Consider the following 19,672-nt stretch of genomic DNA (forward strand, 5'->3'; position numbering starts at 1 on the left):
CACACACACACACACACACACACACACACACACACACACACACACACACACACACACACAGAGCCTTTGGATGATTCCACCAACTGTGAATATTTTTTTAAGTCATGGCATGTGAGTTTCATTTTATTTTTAATATTGTTCTTGCTGCTTATCTATCCAAGGAACTTATTTGTGAGAGATCCTGGGTCTTGAATGCGGGTTGATGGGTCCCCAGGCAGTCCTCAGACTGCTGGTACCAGCAGGGAATTGTGGGCTGGTGGACCCAGCTCACTAGAAGCACAGATCCCAGAGCTCCTAATTGGAGGAGATGCCTGGCCTCTCTGATTGACTCGGTCTCGTCTTAAGCCAGAAGGAGGCACAGGAAGTTCTTGGAGCAAATAGAGGAATCCCTAGCTAAGTGCTACATGAAACCTTGCCCTCTCACCTGATTCCTGATCTTTGCCTGGTTCCTGCCTTGTTCCAGATCCCTGCTTCTGTGCCCCCTTCCTTCCCCTGGCTCCATCTGCAGCTGTGACCCTGGCTCTGGCACCTGACTCCTGCTCTGGTGACTACATTTGACCACCACTGCTCTGACCACTAGGACTGACTGCCTACTTCCTGGTCCATGGCAGTTTGCTTGGAAAACCAACCTCTCTGAGGAGGTCTGGCCCCTTATCCCAAGGAGCACTGGCTCTGCATGAGCCATTAAGCACATCCAGATGGATAACCAAGCTGTGCAGCAGGGATTTCACAGCTGATCATCAAGAATCGGGCACTACAGGAGTAAGTTCATCGTGCTAGCAGACAGTGTTGCACAGCCTACAGTTGAAAATGACACCTCCTTGGGTACTGTCTGAGAAGCCAGTAGGCTGGAAAAGCTGAAGTTTAATTAATCCCATGTCAGAATGAGATCTTATATAGCAGATGATCCAGACACAATGAAGCCTAAAACATGGTGGCAGTGGTAATCAAGTCCTAGATCAGGGGTCAGCAACCTTTCAGAAGTGCTCTGCCGAGTCTTCATTTATCATTCTCATTTAAGGCTTTGCGTGTCAGTCATACATGTTAATATTTTTAGAAGGTCTCTTTCTATCAGTCTATAATATATAACTAAACTATTGTTGTATGTAAAGTAAATAAGGTTTTTAAAATGTTTAAGAAGCTTCATTTAAAATTAAATTAAAATGCAGAGCCCTCCGGACCGCTGGCCAGGACCCAGGCAGTGTGAGTACCACTGAAAATCAGCTCGCGTGCCATAGGTTGCCTACCCCTGTCTTAGACAGTGAGGAGACCATTCAGAGCTGCATTGCAGAGAGCAGAATATAAGACAAGGCCGATAACTGAAAAATGGAGGGTCTGAAGCCTCTTGGGACATTAAACCTGCAAGCGAAGAATTTAGTTCTGGCATGGATGAGCTGGAAAGAGGAATTTAACCCTGCTGGAAGATGATGAAGATACTGTGAAAATAAAACGGTTTCATTACCTGATTGGAGAAAAAAAGGAGAGAGGTAAGTAAGACTGTGTGTGGAAATTTCCCAAGCTCAGCACACCTTAAAAGGAATAATGGGTTGTTTTGGTACTCTTTCTAACCCCAGGAAGAATGAAATGGTGGAAAGATCTCATTTCTTGACTTGGGATCAAGCAGCTGGAGAGGATATAGATGAATAAAGCACTGATTTAAAAATGCTAGCAGCCAGATGCAGTTTTGGAAATATTAAAGATTCCTTGATAAGAGACCGGATAGTGTGACCAGATATGAGATGGACTTGACTTTGGGGGAAAGCTTTGTCCATGCAATACATAAGAAAGAGAAATCAAAACCAGATCCAGCATCAGTAGATGACAATGCTACAGACACATGTCAATACTGTGGGAGACACCATGAAAGACAGAAAGAAAAGTGTCTAGCTTGTGAGGAAAAAATGCCATATCTCTGACAAAATTTAATCATTTTGCAGCCAAGTGTTTATTTTTTCCCCAGAGAGAAGAAAAACAAATCCAAAGTACGCGAAGTAACTAAAAAGGGCAACAATGAGTATGAGGACATTGTATGAGTGACCAAACAGATGATAAACATAGTGCAAGAAGACCCTCGTAAGCACCAGAAACAGTTGTATGCAGCCAGGTTATTTGGGAAGAACCTGATACAATTTCAATTAGATTGATTGGGATAATGTTATACCGTGTGCCACAGTCTGGTGAACCCAGACATATGGTTGGAAGAGACCAACCAGCTGTTAACAATGTACAACCAGATCACATTAAAACCCATTGGGGAAATGTAAACTTAAATTAGGAAATCCAAGGGAAAAAATACAGACTGGACTTTGTGGTCATAGGTGGTGAGACAGCACTTTTGCTTCTGGGCAGCAAGACTGTCTAAGCCATGAACCGGATAAAAGTACAGTTCCAGAACATAATGAAAGTGGATAGCGAGATGAATAAAATACATTGGATGATATTACCTTGGACTAGGAGATGATACAGTGGGAGTATCAAGATATGTTTCAGGGAGATGGACAGTTAAGATGGTGTTTATAAAACATAGATTGACACCAGTGTGAAGCCAGTTAAATTGCCAAAAAAAGGAAAGTACCCATTGCATTATGACAGCCATTGAAAGAAGAACTGCAGAGCTTACAGAACTGTGGAATTATTCATCTGTAGAGAAGAATACAAACCAGAAAAGCAGTCTTGTGGTGGTAAGAAAACCATCTGAAAAGCTGAGAATATGCATAGACCCAAAGACTTTAATCAAAGTTTTGAAATGGAGCCATTCCCCTATGCCTACAATTGAGGACATATTAACAGATCTGTTAATAAGAGAGACTTTTTACAGAATGCAATATGAAAAATGTGTAGTCATGATCTCATTGAGCTTGTTCTGGATCATCATCCTCTCCCACTATCAACACAATTGCTATTGTCCAGATTCCCATCAAGCCCTCCAATACTTGGGTCAGACTGCTCTGGAATACCTCTGGTGCCAAACTGATTCCCATTTGCATCCTTAACCATTAGTATCTCCCAAGTGGAGTTGCACAAGTTGTCAAGTAACTGGAATTAGGTTACTTTATCAGTTATTCCTGGGGTATTTGACAATTTTCTTTAAAAGAGAAGGGATGTAACAATATGAAAGTGCTCGCAGACACTTTCATACAGTATACTGTTTCCTAAAGAGAACTGCTTGAAAGCAGCACCTCCTAGGTAACTGTCTGAGAAGCCATGAGGCTGAAGAAGCCATATTGTAAGCAGCCACAATAAAACTAGAGTTTGTAAATTAACCCAGTGTTGGAGTGATCTCTTGTAAGGCAGAGGATCAATATACAACAAAGCATAAAACAGCATAGCTGGTTGCTGAGAATCAGGCACTATAGGAGCAAGTCCATCAGCTCTGTGCAGAGAACAATGTCCTTCAGGCCCAACCAGCCACTTCGTCCCCTGAGCCAGGACCTGTCATTGCCTTTTTGGAGTGCTTCAGTAGGGATCGTTGCAAATTTTGAAGTTTCAGGACAGGGCTGGCTCCAGTTTTTTTTGCCGCACCAAGCGGCAAAGTGAAAAAAATATAAAATAAAATAAAGCTGCGATCAGCGGAACTTCGATGGCAGCCCTACTGTGCCGCTTCATTCTTCAGTGGCAATTCGGTGGTGGATCCTTCCCTCCGAGACGGATGGAGGGACCCGCCGCCGAATTGTTGCCAAAGACCCGGAAGTGCCGCTCCTTTCCATTGGCTGCCCGAAGCACCTGCTTCCTTTGCTGGTGCCTATAGCTGGCCCTGTTTCAGGAACCAATGCTGCCTCTTGTTCTTGCTTCTCCCTCAGACACACTCATCCATCCAGAGCAGGGGTCAGCAACTTTCGGCATGTGCCCATCTGTAATCCACTGGCAGGCCGTGAGACATTTTGTTTACATTGACTGTCCAAAGGCACTGCCACCTGCAGTTCCCAGTGGCCGTGGTTCATTATTCCTGGCCAATGGGAGCTTCTGAGCCACTTCCTGCAGCTCCCATTGGCTGGGAATGGTGAACCGCGACCACTGGGAGCTGCCAGGGGCTGTGCTTGCGGATGGTCAACATAAACCAAATGTCTCGTAGCCCACCAATGGATTACCCTGATGGGCTGTGTGCCAAAGGTTGCCGACCCCTGGTCCAGAGCAACAGAGGCCTGGTTTGATAACTGATTGTGGGGGCAGTGGGAAGAAAGATGAGAGGATTGTTGCAGTCATGCCTCCCGCTATCAAGTCCTGCTTCTCAAGTCAAGCAGTTGCAGGTTATTTTGGCCTGCCAATCTTGTGTTTCTATTGTGGCAAACTGGTTCATTGTATTTCTGGTTGCTGCATGAGGAATCCAAACCTAAGAGACCCAGGAAAACAAGTCAGTCCAGGCCCTAAAAATGAGGCTGTCCAGGGAACCTTGACAAAATGTTTCCCTGAGTTTTGAGCCATGGACCTATCCAGAACACGTGCTGAACTCTGCCAGCCAACACCGCATTTACAATTACTGGACGAGTATGTGTCCTGGCGTGATCCCTTCCAGTCCCTCCACAGAAGCCCCTCCTTGACTTAGGTCAGATCCCCCTAAGGCCTAGGCCGTTTCTGGACCTATCAGAGACAGCTGATAAGTTCCCTCATTCTCCTATCTGGTGGACACAGAGACTGTACATCTGGAAGTCACCATCAAAGAGCCAGGGCTGGCTCCAGCATTTTTGCCGAGAGGGACTGAGACCTGCCGCTGAATTGCCACTGAAGACCTGGACGTGCCACCCCTTTCCATTGGCTGCCCTAAGCACCTGCCTCCTGCACTGGCTCCTGGAGCCAGCCCTGCGAAGAGCACAAAAGACACTTCAGTTCAGTGCTATTCACTCCTGGCATTTTCCCCTGATCCTGGGTATTTCTTGGCTGACCCTCCATAATACTCTTATCCACTGGCACAAACTAAAGGTCAGTTTCTTTCCAGAATGCTATTAGAGCTGGGGAGAAGTGGAAGACCACCTTTCAAACCCACCGTAGACACTATCTCATGATCCCTGTCATTTTGACCAATGCCCCTGAATCCTTGGCTGAGTGCTACATCACTCAGTGCTACATCAGACCATGACCTCTCACCTGACTCTTGATCCCTGCCTCGTTCCAGGTCCCTGCTTCTGTGCCCCACCCAACTCTGGCTCTGAATCTTGGCCTGACTCCTGACTCTGGCTCTGCACCATACCCATCGTCTCTCATAACAATATCAAGACATTGATTACTCTTATCTCCACTCCTAATGAACCCAGCTTCCATCACCCATTAGTACATTTTTAAACAAGCATCTTTGTGCTTTCTACCATGCAGCCTTTCACGTTTGGGAAGAAATCCATGTAAACATCTGCAAAGCCACCTCATTGTTCTTCCTAAAATCTTTCCTGAAAACTCTCCTCTGCCATGATGTCTAAAAAACCTTAACAATGGTTATGCAGCTGGTGTGCTTTGATCACTGTTCCTTATGCTGATCAGTATTTTCTTACTGCTACCTTATGCTCTGTCTTCATAGAGTCATAGAAGAGTAGGGTTGGAAGAGACCTCAGGAGGTCATATAGTCCAACCTCCTTCTCAGCTGGTGACCAACACCAATTAAATCATCCCAGCCAGGGCTTTGTCAAGCCAGCCCTTAAAAACCTCTAAGGATGAAAATTATACCACCTCCCTAGGTAACCCATTCCAGTGCTTCACCACTCTCCTAGTGAAATAGTTTTTTTCCTAATATCCAACCTAGACCTCCTCCACTGCAACTTGAGACCATTGCTTCTTGTTCAGTCATCTGCCACCACTGAGAACAGCCTAGCTCCATCTTCTTTGGAGCCCCCCTTCAGGTAGTTGAAGGCTGCTATCAAATCCCACCTCACTCTTCTCTTCTGCAGATGAAATAAACCTGGTTCCCTCAGCCTTTCCTCATAAGTCATGTGCCCCAGCCCCCTAATTATTTTCATTGCCCTCCACTGGACACTCCAATTTGTCCACATCTTTTCTGTAGTGGGGGGCCCCAAACTGGACGCAATACTCCAGATGTGACCTCACCAGTGCCGAATAGAGGGGAATAATCACTTCCCTCGATCTGCCGGCAATGCTCTTATCTACCTGTTGTCTCTTGTTTTATGCCGGGATTGTGATAAACTCTGAGGCAGGGATTGCTTAGTTTATATGTGTTTGAACTGGTCCTAGAACAATGGTATCTTGCTTAGAGCTTGGCAGGAAATGCTTTCCCTGTCCTATGAATGTTTTTCAGATTTTAGAAAATTTTCTCATCCCAACTCTGGATTAAAAGTCAAAATTTCAAAAAAAAATTTGTGAACTGACAAACTGAATTTTTTGGGCTCAATCAAGAGTTGTGTTTTGATCATTGCAAAATATTCCATTTTCCATTTTTAATTAAAATAATTATTTGTAGTACAATTAGCTTAAATTTTAAACTGAAAAGTCCTTTTGAACAATTTTTTGTTTTGAAGGGGACAACTTGGAAATCTTTTTTCAACATGTTTTTCAAGTCAAGAAATTTGTCAAAGCTGGTCCTTTCATGTGAAAATTTCAGTTTCAACAAATCGACATTTTTAACAACAAAAAAGTTTCACTGAAAAATCCCAACCAGCTCTGGTCCTGATCTCTGATGAGCCATAGAAATGCAAACAACAATCACTGGCACAAGACCATCTTTCCTTTCAGCTATTCATTGTTTCATGAGTGCTAGCTCAGTGGAGATCCTCCCAGAGCTATATGAAACCCTCAAGGTTTTGAATGAATTTTGTTCTCTGGTTTTTATTCCTGTAGGCCCATAAACCTCTTCCCACCTGACTTTCAGCTCACAAAACCTATGCTTTAAAAAACAAACAAACAAACCTCTTAAAGCAAATTAATAAAACCCCCAAACCATTGAGTTAAAGTCATGCAAAACCTCAAGTTTCACACAGATTCCAAGCAAAAGCTCCAAATCCACTGCAAATCTATTCCTTTGAAAAGCCTGCAAAGCTCTGTTGATGCTTTCACTGAACCAGGGCTGAGCTTGAAATCTGCAATGAACTTTATCACCAGACAATGTTTCCTGGTGAAAGGTTCACAGTCAGTTTGTGCTTTCCATCCCAACAGCTTTCCCCAATGAACCTCGGTCTCCAAACGGTGAAAGGTTAATTGCATTAGCCCACTCTGACCCGCAGTGTGTTGAACACAACATTCTCTTCATGAAGTGCAGATCCAGCCACAGGAACAATAGTGTAGAGAATGTTCCCTTTCTGCTGAACAATCGAGGATCTGAGCACATACTGTACTGCTGGCGTGAAGCAAGCAAACAATGGCCATCTCCTCCAGGCAGCAGTTATGCCGTCCCCTTAGCTAATCACTGCTTGCTTTTGTCTCCCACAAGGGGTCACTTTATTCTAAAGAGCATCTGGATAGATTCTGCCAAAGGATCATAATTATCCACACAAATAAAAGAGATCAAACCCAACAGGCAGAGTAATAAATAGATCACATGGATTGTGAGAATGGAGGGTTGTGGTTCCCAAAGGGTTAGGCTCGGAAAATAATCACAACCCTTCTGCCATGGAAGGCAATAGCAAAATAGCATTGACTTCAGTGACACAGCATATGGTTCTAACTTGCATCAGTGCCAATGCTTATGTGGATGAGTATTTTTTTTTCCTTCCGCCTTTGCAGCGTCCTTGGCTGTTCTCTGTGGCCTGACCCATCCTTCAGAAGACTGCAAAGGAGCTGGGACCACATATGTCCAGTGTGACGTCCATATCACCGCAGGAGCGTACAGCCTAGCAGGAGCCAGGCCTTACATATACCTGTGTGATGACGACTCCCTGCTGGATAGCAAGACAAAAGTCAACTCACCCCAGGCGCTTTTTGCTGGCCTCTTTTTCAGGTTAGCCCTGGCTCTATCCCACAGCAGTGTGGGCCTGGTGCTGCTCAGTGTCTCTCAGAAGACTCTTAGTGTTTGCAGAGTTGGGCGATGGAGAAGGTGGATTTCTATTTCCTAGGTTGGTGTGCTCCACTGGGTTGTGAAATCCATTCAGCATGCATATCAAAGCATCTGCCCCCCACATCTTTTAAAGCATTCAAAAGACCTCAGAAAATCCATCTAGTAAACAGCCTGCTTTGTTCCTCTTTAGATTTTAATATTTATCTTCTGATCCAAAGCAACATCTGGTGAATGCCAAGGGGGAAAAGGATTAGTCATTATGAAAACCAGAAGGGATTTTTTCCCCCCTTCACCTCTCCAAAGAGATTCATGGGTAAAAAGTCACAGAGGATCTGGCAGGCTGTATGTTGTTTACTCAACAAGGGTGCACAGATAGTTACTGTAGCTTTAGGCTTTGGAAAACATGGGCCAAATTTGCTGGTGTAAATTGGAACTACTTCATTGACATTAATGGAATTATGCCAGTTTACACTTGCAAAGAATTTAGTCCTGTAAGTTTGTGGTGGGGGTGGGGAGGGGTGGAGAGAAAAAAAAAATAAGGGAATGAAACTTTTCCATTTGTTTTTTTTAAGTCCTTCTTCCTAACCAAATAGATAAACAGACCATAACCAGGTTATTGGCCTAAGATTTTCTGTAAACTGAGCCAAACTCTCAGCTGATGTAAATTGGCATCATACCACTGATATCAGTAGCACTATTCTGATTTACACCAGCTGAAGATCTGGCCCCATGTTCTCCTGTTGCGAGATACAAGTTAATCAATGGGACTTAAACCCCATGGTGAGAGCAGCAGGCGTTACACTATGCATTTAACAAGGAGGACAAGACTGCCATTGTGTAAATGTTTTTTTCAAAACCCCAAGCCACATGAAAATAGCCTGGTTTGAGGTTTCTGGGCTTTGAGTCTCCTCTTGCTAATATCAGTATAAAGCAGAGTAACTTCCTTGGAGTCAACTGATTTACATTTGTATAAAGTCAGTATGGTCAGAAGGGAATCAGATTCATTGGGGCAGATCCTGGAGCTAATACTCATTTACACCAGCTAAGGATCTGTGCCATTGCTTTTTATTATTTCTGATTTACATAGCACCAGATTATTCTAGACACTTAACAGACACAAATAAATAACAAGGTCCTGATTCTTCTCTCCTTTATATGTGGTTTACACCTGGGTAATTCCATCGATGTGGATGCTCCAGTGGCTCTAGGCCTGGTTTGCAGTGGTGTCAGAGAAGAATCAAGCCTACCATCCCTACTTTAGTGGGTTTGCCCACACAAGGCACTGGAGAATCAGGTCTATAGTCAGGGCTTCAGTGTTTGGCTCACAGAATCCAGAAAGGGAGAAAAAACCTTTGAGGTCATCCAGTCTCTCTCCCTGCCAACTCATATAGTTCTTTTATGGCATGCTTTGTCCAGTCTAGTTATAAATGTCCCAAAAGGTGGGGCTACCCTCATTTCCCTCTCCATTGACCCAGCAGTGTCTATCTCACGGCTTACGTCAGCTTAACTGCATCGCACAGGGTGTGAATTGTCTCACAGCCTAGAGTAATTAAGTTAAGCCAACCTAACTTTGTAGTAAAAAGAACAAAGAGTACTTGTGGCACCTTAGAGACCAACACATTTATTTGAGCATAAGTTTTCATGGGCTAAAGCCCACTTCATCAGATGCATGCAGTGGAAAATACAGTAGGAATGCTGCAAGTTCACATCCCCGTTTACTATGCTAAATAATTCCTCTCTCCATTTGGTGCTTATGTAGCACCAACAGACCCCAGTTGTCAGTGGATGGGATCAAACCTGGGTCCTCAGGAGCTAAATGCATGAGCCTCTACTTCATGAGCTAAAAGCTAGCTGACTGTTAGTTACGGCAGCAGAACAGACTCAGTCTCTCTCTCTGAGGGTACGTCTACACTACCCACTGGATCGGCGGGTAGTGATTGATCTATCGGGGGTCGATTTATCGCATCTAGTGTAAATGCAATAAATCGATCCCCAATCGCTCTGCCATCGACTCCTGTACTCCACCGTGGCGAGAGGAGGAAGCGGAGTCGACGGGGGAGCAGCAGCAGTCGACCCAGCACCGTGAGGATGCGACTAAGATACGTCAACTTCAGCTACGCTATTCTCGTAGCTGAAGTTGCATATCTTAGGTGGATTCTCCCCCCGCCCTGCCCAGTGTAGACCAGGCCTAAGTGGTCTGAGTGCCACTTTTTCAGATGGGACAGAAAACCACACCCAGGAGATGTGTAGGTTACACTTCCAGTATTATAGATTTGTTATTAGAGCTGGTCATGTGTTTCCTGACAAAACTTGGCTTGTTGGAAAATGCTAATTTGTGGAACCCGAAATAATGTGTGGGAAAGGGTCAGTTATGAAGAATCTCCCAATTCCAAAATTGTAATGTGTTGAAATGACCCTTTTCAACATTTTCAAAACAAAAAAGGTTAATTTTCCTGTTCAAAATGACTTTGTGTCTAAATTTTAGTTAATTTATACTTTTAAAAAGGTAATAACTAAAAAAGGTCACAATTTGAAAGAAAAGCTTCTGAAATTAATGAACCAAAACATTTTGATCTGATCTGTTTTTTTTTTTCCTGATGATCTGTTTGTGGAAGTGTTCGATATTTTGGCTTTTTATCCAGATTCAGGATGAGAAAAATATTCAAAATTGTGAAAATTTTTGTGGGACTTGACAGCCATTCCTTATCCAGCTCTAACTGTTGTCTTCCTCTTGTGATCGCGTCTTTTCAAACCCCAATTTCACACTGGCTTCAATGAACTTACTCCTGACTTCCACTAGTGTAACCACGAGGACTGTCAGACCCATATGTGTTTAATTCTTAGTGCCAAATCCAGCTTTCATTGAACAGAATGCAAGTTTGGCAATTGATCAGGATGTGACCCTTAACCTTCAGTTTGTCCCTCCAGCTCTGATTATTTTTGTTGCACTTCTTTAAGCCCGCCACTTTGTTAATCAGTGTCCAGCAGTGAGGTGCCCAGAAATGAAGTAACTGTTACCATTGTGGTTAACCCAGGACCATACAGAGTGTGTCTATTACCTATAAATTAATTCCCAATGTAAAATCAGATTAAACTCCCATTCCTGTCTCTTGTGAAAGCCCCATTGACCTCCATGCAAGCTGGATCCAGCCCATAGTTTGTTTATAGCATTGGATATAGCCATCTCCCCATACAAATGTTGGCTCTTTAAAGGATACATTTTTTCCTTGCATCACAAAATATGATGCAGCCAACTGAATTACTGTACAGGACAAGAATAGTTCTCAAAGTGTTGCTATCATGAAGCTAATGCTGTTCCTTAAGGCTGACTTTCTGCTATTGATATGGTGGAGGGAACGATTTATTTACATAAATAAATACAAAATCATTGTTAAAATGGCTCCGATACCTGCAACGGTTTTTGTTAACGCAACTCTGACTTTAATACACCACCTATTGTGCTAAAAAATGGCAATAACACAGACATCCTCCAAACCCACTGCCATGGCTGCTGTCTCCTTGAACCATGGCATGGTTTGAAAACTGCAGGTTCATCAGTTGATTGGGATCTTGGTACTCCCAAGCAAGTTAAGGGTCAGATTTTCAGATGGGTTGATTTCACTTGGAGTAAGCAACTAGCCCGCTTTCGCCCTTCTGTCAATCTAGCCTGAGGTGCACCATAGAACAATGTTGTAGCTTATCTCTTTTTAGCCCTCCACCCCCATCATGTAAGTTACATCAGCTTAAACTCTTACCTGTTATTTCTGAATTTGATCTGAGAAAAGAGTTTGGTTGTCTCCATCCAGATTCCCAGTGACTAGATACCCGCATCGTGAAAACCACTGCCAAATAGATTGAATTGACTTTGAAGGCTTGATTCGCCATTGCGTTGTACTTTGTGTCACCATTTATACCTGTGTACAATGGGTGTATGATATGACCAATTCAGAGTGGTAAGCATTTTTGAGCTGGTATAAATGACTACACAAGATGAATGGTGGTGGAGAATCAGGCCCAGAGACTAAGTTGTCTTCTTTGTAATAGGTACGGTGACTGAGATAGACTGCCTTTGGGTTGAGGTTGGCTAGCGCTGCTGCTCGCTGTGCTGGGATGGGTTTGTGGATAAACTGGGGACTTCATTTTTCTGAAATCAGATCTAAATTCACACACAAATCCACAAACAAAATTCATTGAATTTTTGGGGGCAGGAAAGGAGGGGAGTTGGGGAAAGGAATGCAAATTGCAGCCAGACATGAAAATGGGATGTCTACTTCCTGGGTCTGATCCAAAGCTTAGTTAGGTGAACTGGGAGGCTTTCCATTGCATTCAAGGGACTTTGGACCAGACCTTCACAGCGCCCCATAGTAGAATGTTACCAAACTGAGCAGCTGTCAGCAATAAGACCCAGTAAGAACTCCCTTTATCTATTACCTTTGCTGCTCCTTCTTCTCTCTGTGTGACAGAAGCCTTTGGAGCAAGTGTCTTCGTATAACTGGCACATATATCGAATCTGCTTAGTCTAGGCTGTTAAGTAAGTTTAATTAATTTACTAAGTTAATGTTCCAGTGCTAGCAACAAAGCATCATTGCAATCAGCTGGGGAGCAGGAATTGGAACCCTAAATGAGCTCATTTTTTCACAGTTGGAATTAGGGACCAGTTAGCCAGTTGTGTGGTTTTCCAATTTCTCCGCTTGCCCTAAGGGAGTAGCAAGTTATTCATTCCCCATTGCTAAGTATGAATAAGATAGGGAAAGCGGGGTGGGGGGATCCAGATAAACCCTGCTTGGGGTATGCTTCCATCTTTGACTCTCACAGTGGCAATTCCTTAATCCTTCTCTGCACTTACCTCCTTCCCTTGGTCCTGGAAGAGCATTTGCTAGCATTTATAACTGTTTTGTGAAGCTGAAAGGCATCACGGAGAGATATTTACTGCATGTGTTGTCATCAGGAGGGTTTGCAGATAAAGGGTGTGTGTGGGGGGACAAATAAACAATAAAAGAATGGAAACAAAATTACAGAAATTTGCAAAGTTTGACAAATGGCGGGCAGGAGTTGCCACAAGCTAATGGCTTGCAATGATTAATAAGAGTAAAAATAATTGCATTTCATTAAGATTGATGACACCCTATTTAACCTCCCTTCTCGTTTCAGCCCTAAAGTGGAAAGAGATGAAGTTCTCATCTATAATAGCTCCTGTAACATTACCATGGAAACTGAGGCAGAGATGGAGTGTGAGGGAGCTAATCAGCCAATTACCGCCAAGATTACTGAGATACGGAAAAACTGGGGCCAGAACACTCAGGTATAATCAAATCTTTTTTACAGACTGATTCAAACAGCTTAAAATTAAATTTGTAATATTGTGTACATTTAAAGGGAAAAAAAACAATTTAGGCTGAGCAGTGGCAATATATAATATTAAATGCTATCCAACTTTGAACAGTAGTTCTAATGCACAGCAGATGAATTAATGGTTAACTATGGTTAATCACATATTGATCAAATATAAATGAGGGCTGCCTTGTTTCCTTTAACTTCCTTTATAGCTTATGTCTTTTTTTTCTTTTTAGACTCCCCTTTCTATGTACAAATGCCAGCTCTGTTCCTAATGTAGTTTTCCTCTTATCTACATCCCTTTGTCAAAGATCCCAGCTCAGGAGACTAGGAGTTCTAAGTTGCCTTTGGAGCCTGAACACTAAGCAGTGGTTCGGCCCAAATAATCTCTCTTGACGCATTTGTTTATACCTGTTTGCTCTTTGAAAGATGGGTCAGTGTATATGAGAGAGAGAGAGAGAGCGTCATAATCAGAGAACAAAATTTATCCCTTCCGCCCCTTTTAAAAACTGCCTCAATTTTAATTGCAATCCTGAGAGCCATTTTCTTGCTCTCCCTTCAAAATCTCAAGGGTGTGAAGTGGCAGAGAACACTATAGATGAAACAAATTCATCATAGCTGCTGAAGTGCAGGTGGTGTGGAGAGTTTGGTAAATGTAAAATATCCCCTCACCTCTACACTCACCCTAAATGTTATTTGCTCAGAATCTCCCAAACAGACTGCATGGGAGTGTCAGGCTGTGTTCAGAGCTGCTGTTCTCATGATGGTGAAATGGCTTAGTTGTGTAAGCATGTTTGCAAAACACTGGTTTGATTCACTTTCCATTTGCGCTGGTGTAATACAGGAGTAACTCTTTTGGAGTCAGTTGAGTTATAGCCGTGTAAAAACTGGTGTGAGTGAGATGAGGCAGACCCCTCAATCCACTCAGCAGCATCAGCGGTGCCTTTTATGCTTGATAAATCCTCAGAAAAACGGAGTATCAGGTAATCGGTTCCATTGAGACCTAGAAAACAGAGGTCCTATTTGCTCTGTGCTGATATTAAAGATTTTGTGGTAACTTTTAACTCTGCTGTCCTTGGTGAAATTTCCACCTCCTTATTGTTATGCATTGTGCCATCTAGCTGATGCCCTCCACCCCAGAAGGAACTGCACTGCTGTGGTCTAATGATTCCTGTATGTATATAGAACCAAATTCTGAAGTCCTTATTGGGTCAAAATTCTCTGAATTTGGCCTGTTGTTTGTAATGCTCTTTTGGATGAAGGGTGCTAGGGTTATTGCTATGCTGAATCTCTTAAAGTGATATCGTTACTCTCCACTCCCTTAAAACATGTTAATTTTGTTAAAAGAAAGTGTTAAAAGATCTTTTTGCGGATACAGACTAACACGGCTGATACTCTGAAACCTTTAATTTTGTTATTGGTCATTGTTTTAAGACTCAGTCTAGACCTAGAGTGTTGGCCTCTAGAAGGCTACGTAAGACCTTTTCTCCACCCTGTCGATGTTGTCCACTTTCATGCTGGTAACCACATTTCCCTGGGCTTCTAGCCCTTTGCAGGGGCCAGGATGATTCCCCCTTTTTGTTGCTTTGTTTATTTCCTCATCTGTTAATCAGCTTGACTAAACATAATACCAGTAGTTTGCACAGCTAAGGGAAAATGTTTCAGGTCAGCACTGCTGTGGGGCCAGCAGGGTGACCTCTTCGGACCAATCTTTGGTGGCTACTCTTTTTATTTGTTTTTTTTTTCCCCCTAAATGAAATGCAAAACTCATTCCCAAATGTATCATAAAGCACAGGCTATGGTGTATATGAGCTACTGGGTGCTACTGGATGGCATCAGGCCTGCTCCATAACACACACAACTGTGTGTGATAGACTCTGCAGTCCCAGCACTGCAAACAGATTGTTCTTTAACTCAAGTGCTTGAGGCCTGCGCTTTGGGAGCAAGAGGAGGATCCACGTTCTGTCCCTGCTAGTGGCTATGCTGTGCAGCATAGTGAAAATCATGAAGTCCTGCGTGGCTTGAACAAACTGCGGGGAGAGTTGTGCAGAAACAGGGATGCTTGGGTTTGGGGTCTGCTTAATGAATCCAGAGGTGTTTTGGAAGTAGGCTTCATTTTATCCATTTCCCCCAAATTGGTGGGGTGATAGGGGTGGGGGAGTTCAGATAAATGGTTTTAATTTTGGTCCCTTTCTAGCTGACAGCATCTTGTTAAGATTTATGACCCACTGCAGCTTATGCATGCTTCACGATAGAGGTTTAAATCATGTCATGTGAACTGGCCTTGCCTTTCCACTGGAAATAATGGTCCCCAGCTTCAATACCAGACAGTAAAATGCATTAACAGCACCCTGTGTATTTGGATAATGGCACTATTAACAAGCAGCACAACATACCACAGCAGTAACAGGACTTTGCCTCTTTATAGTAAGACCTTACACTTCCATTGCACCTTTCAATTGAGGATCTCAAATCACTTTGCAGAGGTTGGGGCTGATCCTCATCTGCTGGAAATCTGTGTAGCTGCACAGACTTCATGGTCTGCTGATATACTCCAGCTGAATAGCTGGACCATTATAACAATTATCTTATTTATATTATGGGAAAACCTAGATGCCCCAGTTGTGAACAGGGTCCCATTGTGCTGGGTGCTCGGCAGACACATAGTAGGAGACAGTCCCTGCTCCAAAGAACTTAGAATTTAATATGAGGCAAGATGCAACAAAGAAGTGTGACAAACAATGGCCAGTACGAGGGCAATAAAAATACGGTCATGGGGTTGCCGGGCAGCAGTTAAACAATTTGGTAGTTCATGATGGCTCCAAATATTTCTTTAGTGGGGAAAGATGGTCCAGTGGTTAGGGCACAAGCTTGAGTTTTGGATTCAAGTCCCTGCTCTGCCACAGACTTCCTGTGCCTTCGGTAAGTTGCTTAGCCTTTCTGTGCCTCAGTTTCCCATATTTAAAATGGGGATAATAGCATTGCCCAGCACCCTACCTTACAGGGGCATTGTGCGGCAAACTACATTTGGGGGGAGAGAGAGCTCAGTGGTTTGAGCATTGGCCTGCTAAATCCAGGGTGGTGAGTTCAATCCTTGAGGGGGCTAGCTGGGGATTGGTCCTGCTTTAAGCAGGGGGTTGGAGTAGATGATCTCCTAAGGTCCCATCCAACCCTATGAATCTATGATACATTAGACTGTGATGGGGGCAATATAAGTGCCAAGTGATTTGAACAGTTATTGATAAATTAAATCAGCTGATTCCAAATGAAGCATGAAGGTGGGAGAAAAATGTCAGATATCCTTCCTGGAAAAATCTTCAGCATTTTCCTACCAGTCAGTTCTACTGACGTGTAAGCAAAACTGTTGTGGATTTGCTGATTCCATGTAGGTGTCACAGCAGGGATGGCCTGGAAGAGGGATTTGATGTAGTCTTGGATGGAGTTCTTACTGATCAGCTCAAAAAGGGCATTCCAAGTGTAATGGGGTTAGGGGCAGGAGTATTTTAAATGGGACCCTAATTCACTCTGATTTATCTTGGTGGGATGAGAAGCAGCCTGTATCTCCCTGCTCCCAGCATTGCCCAGAGGAACAGGCTAGGTTTAGTTCCCTGCCTGTAGGATGGTTGGGATAGTAGTAACTCCAAGGGACTTTTTTCTCTGATTTACCCAGTGAAACAACACCTGCAGGTCCCTGCCTACTGGGTCTCCAGAATACTCTGGGGTTGGGTTTAAGGCTGCAGCCCAATTATTCTCCCTCTTGAGGGACCTCATAGCTGCTTGTGAAACCCCAGACTGAGCCTGAACAATGGAAACTATGATGAAAAAGCTTCCAAATCATTTTGCTCTCTCTTCACAGTACCTCCTCCCCAGTCACTCCTCTTACTCATGTCAGATCCATCTGTGAGGCAGAGCGCGCTCATCTGCTACAGACTCCCAATAAGTAACATATCCCTAACTGGAGTAGTAGCTTTATCTTGAATCAAAGTGTTAAAAAAGGGGCACAGGCAAAACGTCAAATCAAAGAAAACAGATTTATCTTCCTCAGGAACAACCTAAAAATGGGAGAAAACTTAGCAGGTTTCAGAATATACTAAACAGTTGAAAGCTGGTAAAATATACTGAAGCAATCCTTACACTACTTTCCACACCCAGGTGAACAGGCATGTTAAAAGTATTTACTCTAGATGAGTACACACATACAAAAACACTTTTACAGTAAGAGTCTCTGTTGTGGGGTACTGAAACATGACTCTTTGGTTTGATGGTTCCCGAAGGGTATGTGATGGGAATAATGCTCTGCCCACCTGGTTATGGCTTCTCTCAGATTCCCACACACATGATCACAGCAATGTCTTGATTCCCCCTTTCCTCTTTTTGTGCAAACCCCAAGTCTTCCCATACAACAGAGGCCCTGGTTTGAAAGGTCACTAGATGCTGCTCCCCAGTATGCTTGAGTGAATGAAAGAGACCCACCTCCAAAGCAGGTGAATGCACCAGCTGAGTACTTACCAGGGAAGCGATAGTCAAGGGTAGCCTGAAAAGGAAAACCCATAGACCTCTGAGCTCTGCACTCGTCTGCCTGCTGCGAGGCAGGGCCACCATCATCTGGACTGTGCACTGCTCACACAAGGCTTTGCCTCAGGACTGAACCAGAAAATCTTCTGTACAACCAGCTGTAGGTATCCTCACAGTATTTGCCGCCTTGTCCCTGGCTCAGGGGCTGCCAGAACTCCCCAGGCTAATGCTGTTCATGGTCCCCTGTGCATCTGGTCTCAGGGCTGTGTGGTGAGGGGTTACTGGGCTCCCATAGCTCATGCCCTCCTGCCTGCTTCACTCACTCTCCTTTGCTGGCTCTCTGTGACTTTCTCTCGTTCCCTTATCACATGTCTCTGACCTCCCTGCCCACTCCCTACAGCTCCCCATCTCTGGTGCTGTTGTTCACTCACCTCTGTAGAGCCCTGCCCTGCTGGCCCTGTCACTTGTTTAGTGCGTAGGATTGCCAGGCATCTGGTTTCCAACCAGAACACCTGGTTGAAAAGAGACCCTGGTGGCTCCAGTCAGCTCTGCTGACCAGACCGTTAAAAGTCCAGTCAGCAGTGCAGTGGGGCTAAGGCAGGCTCCCTGCCTGCCCTGGCTCAGTGCTGCTCCCAGAAGGGGGCAGCGCGTCTGGCCCCTAGGTGCAGGGGCTGTCAGTGAAGCTCTATATGCTACCCCCACCCTGAGCTCCAGGGTGGCACCTACAGGTGTTGGCAACACGCACCACGCAGAGCTGCCTGGCCACGCCTTTGCCTAGGGGCCAGACATGCCAGCCAATTCTGGGAGCAGCACTGAGCCAGAGCAGGCAGGGAGCCTGCCTTAGCCCTCTTGCTCCGCCGACCAGGAGCCACCTGAAGTAAGCACTGCCCAGCTAAAGCCCTCACCCTGACCCCCTGGCATGGGTCGGAACCCCCTCCCACACTCAAACTCCCTTTCAGACCCCACACCCCAACACCCTGACCCAGCCCAGAGCCCCCTCCTGCACCTGAAACCCCTCATCCCTGTCCCCACCATAGAGCATGCACACCCAGCCAGAGCCCTCACTCCTCATACTCCAACCTCATTCCCCATCCCTGAGCCTTCTCCCACACTCCAAGCCCCTTGGTCCCAGCCCGGAGTCCCCTGCTGCACCCCAAACTCCTCATCCCTGTCCTCACCCTAGAGTGAACACACCCAGCCGAAGCCCTCACTCCCTTCCACACTCCAACCCCCTGCCCCAGCCCTGAACCTTCTCCCACACTCCAAACCTCTTGAACCCAGCCTGGAGCCCCCTCCTGCACCCCAAATCCCTCATCCCCAGCCCCACTCCAAAGCCTGCACCCACAGCAGGAACCCTCACTCCCTCATGCACCCTGACCTCCTGTCCCAGCCTGAAGCCCCCTCTGGCACCCTGAACCCCTCATTTCTGGCCCCACCCCAGAGCACACCCCCTCCAGCTGGAGCCCTCACCCCCTCCTGCACCCCAACCTCCTGCCCCACCCCAGTGAAAGTGAGTGCAGGTGGGGGAGAGTGAGCGATGGAGGGAGTGGGGCAGAGTGAGTGGGGCCTCTGAGAAGGGGTGGGGCAGGGTTGGGGCTTCGGGGTAGGGGCACAGAAGGGGCAGGGCAAGGGTGTTCGGTTTTGTGCAGTTAGAAAGTTGGCAACCCTATTAGTGCGGGTCCCTGATCTCTGTGCCGACCCTTGCTCCACGCCTTGGTTCTTGTGCTGCTCCTCCCCTGTGGGCATCCAGCTACAGCAACTCACTCCACCTGGGGCTGCTCTTGCTGTCTCCTCTTCCCCCAGCACATGCAAAGGCTGGGACCTGAGCGGAGGCTCCCAGATTGGCCTGGCTGCCAGGTCAATCAGACTGACTTGGGGGACTAGCTACTTCCC

The 19,672-nt window shown here is 45.1% G+C and overlaps 1 protein-coding gene across 1 annotated transcript in view; it reads left to right on the forward strand.

The window, feature by feature from the left end:
- The window catches only part of PKHD1 (PKHD1 ciliary IPT domain containing fibrocystin/polyductin), a 394,719-nt gene that overhangs the window by 86,506 nt on the left and 288,541 nt on the right, over positions 1–19,672 (forward strand). Inside the window, exons 34-35 of the mRNA XM_032796706.2 lie at positions 7,660–7,873; positions 13,082–13,232. Of these exons, the coding sequence (XP_032652597.2) occupies positions 7,660–7,873; positions 13,082–13,232 (365 nt within the window). The remainder of the gene's footprint in view (positions 1–7,659; positions 7,874–13,081; positions 13,233–19,672) is intronic.

The sequence above is a fragment of the Chelonoidis abingdonii genome, chromosome 3, assembly GCF_003597395.2.
Source record: "Chelonoidis abingdonii isolate Lonesome George chromosome 3, CheloAbing_2.0, whole genome shotgun sequence".
NCBI classification, from domain to species: domain Eukaryota; kingdom Metazoa; phylum Chordata; order Testudines; family Testudinidae; genus Chelonoidis; species Chelonoidis abingdonii.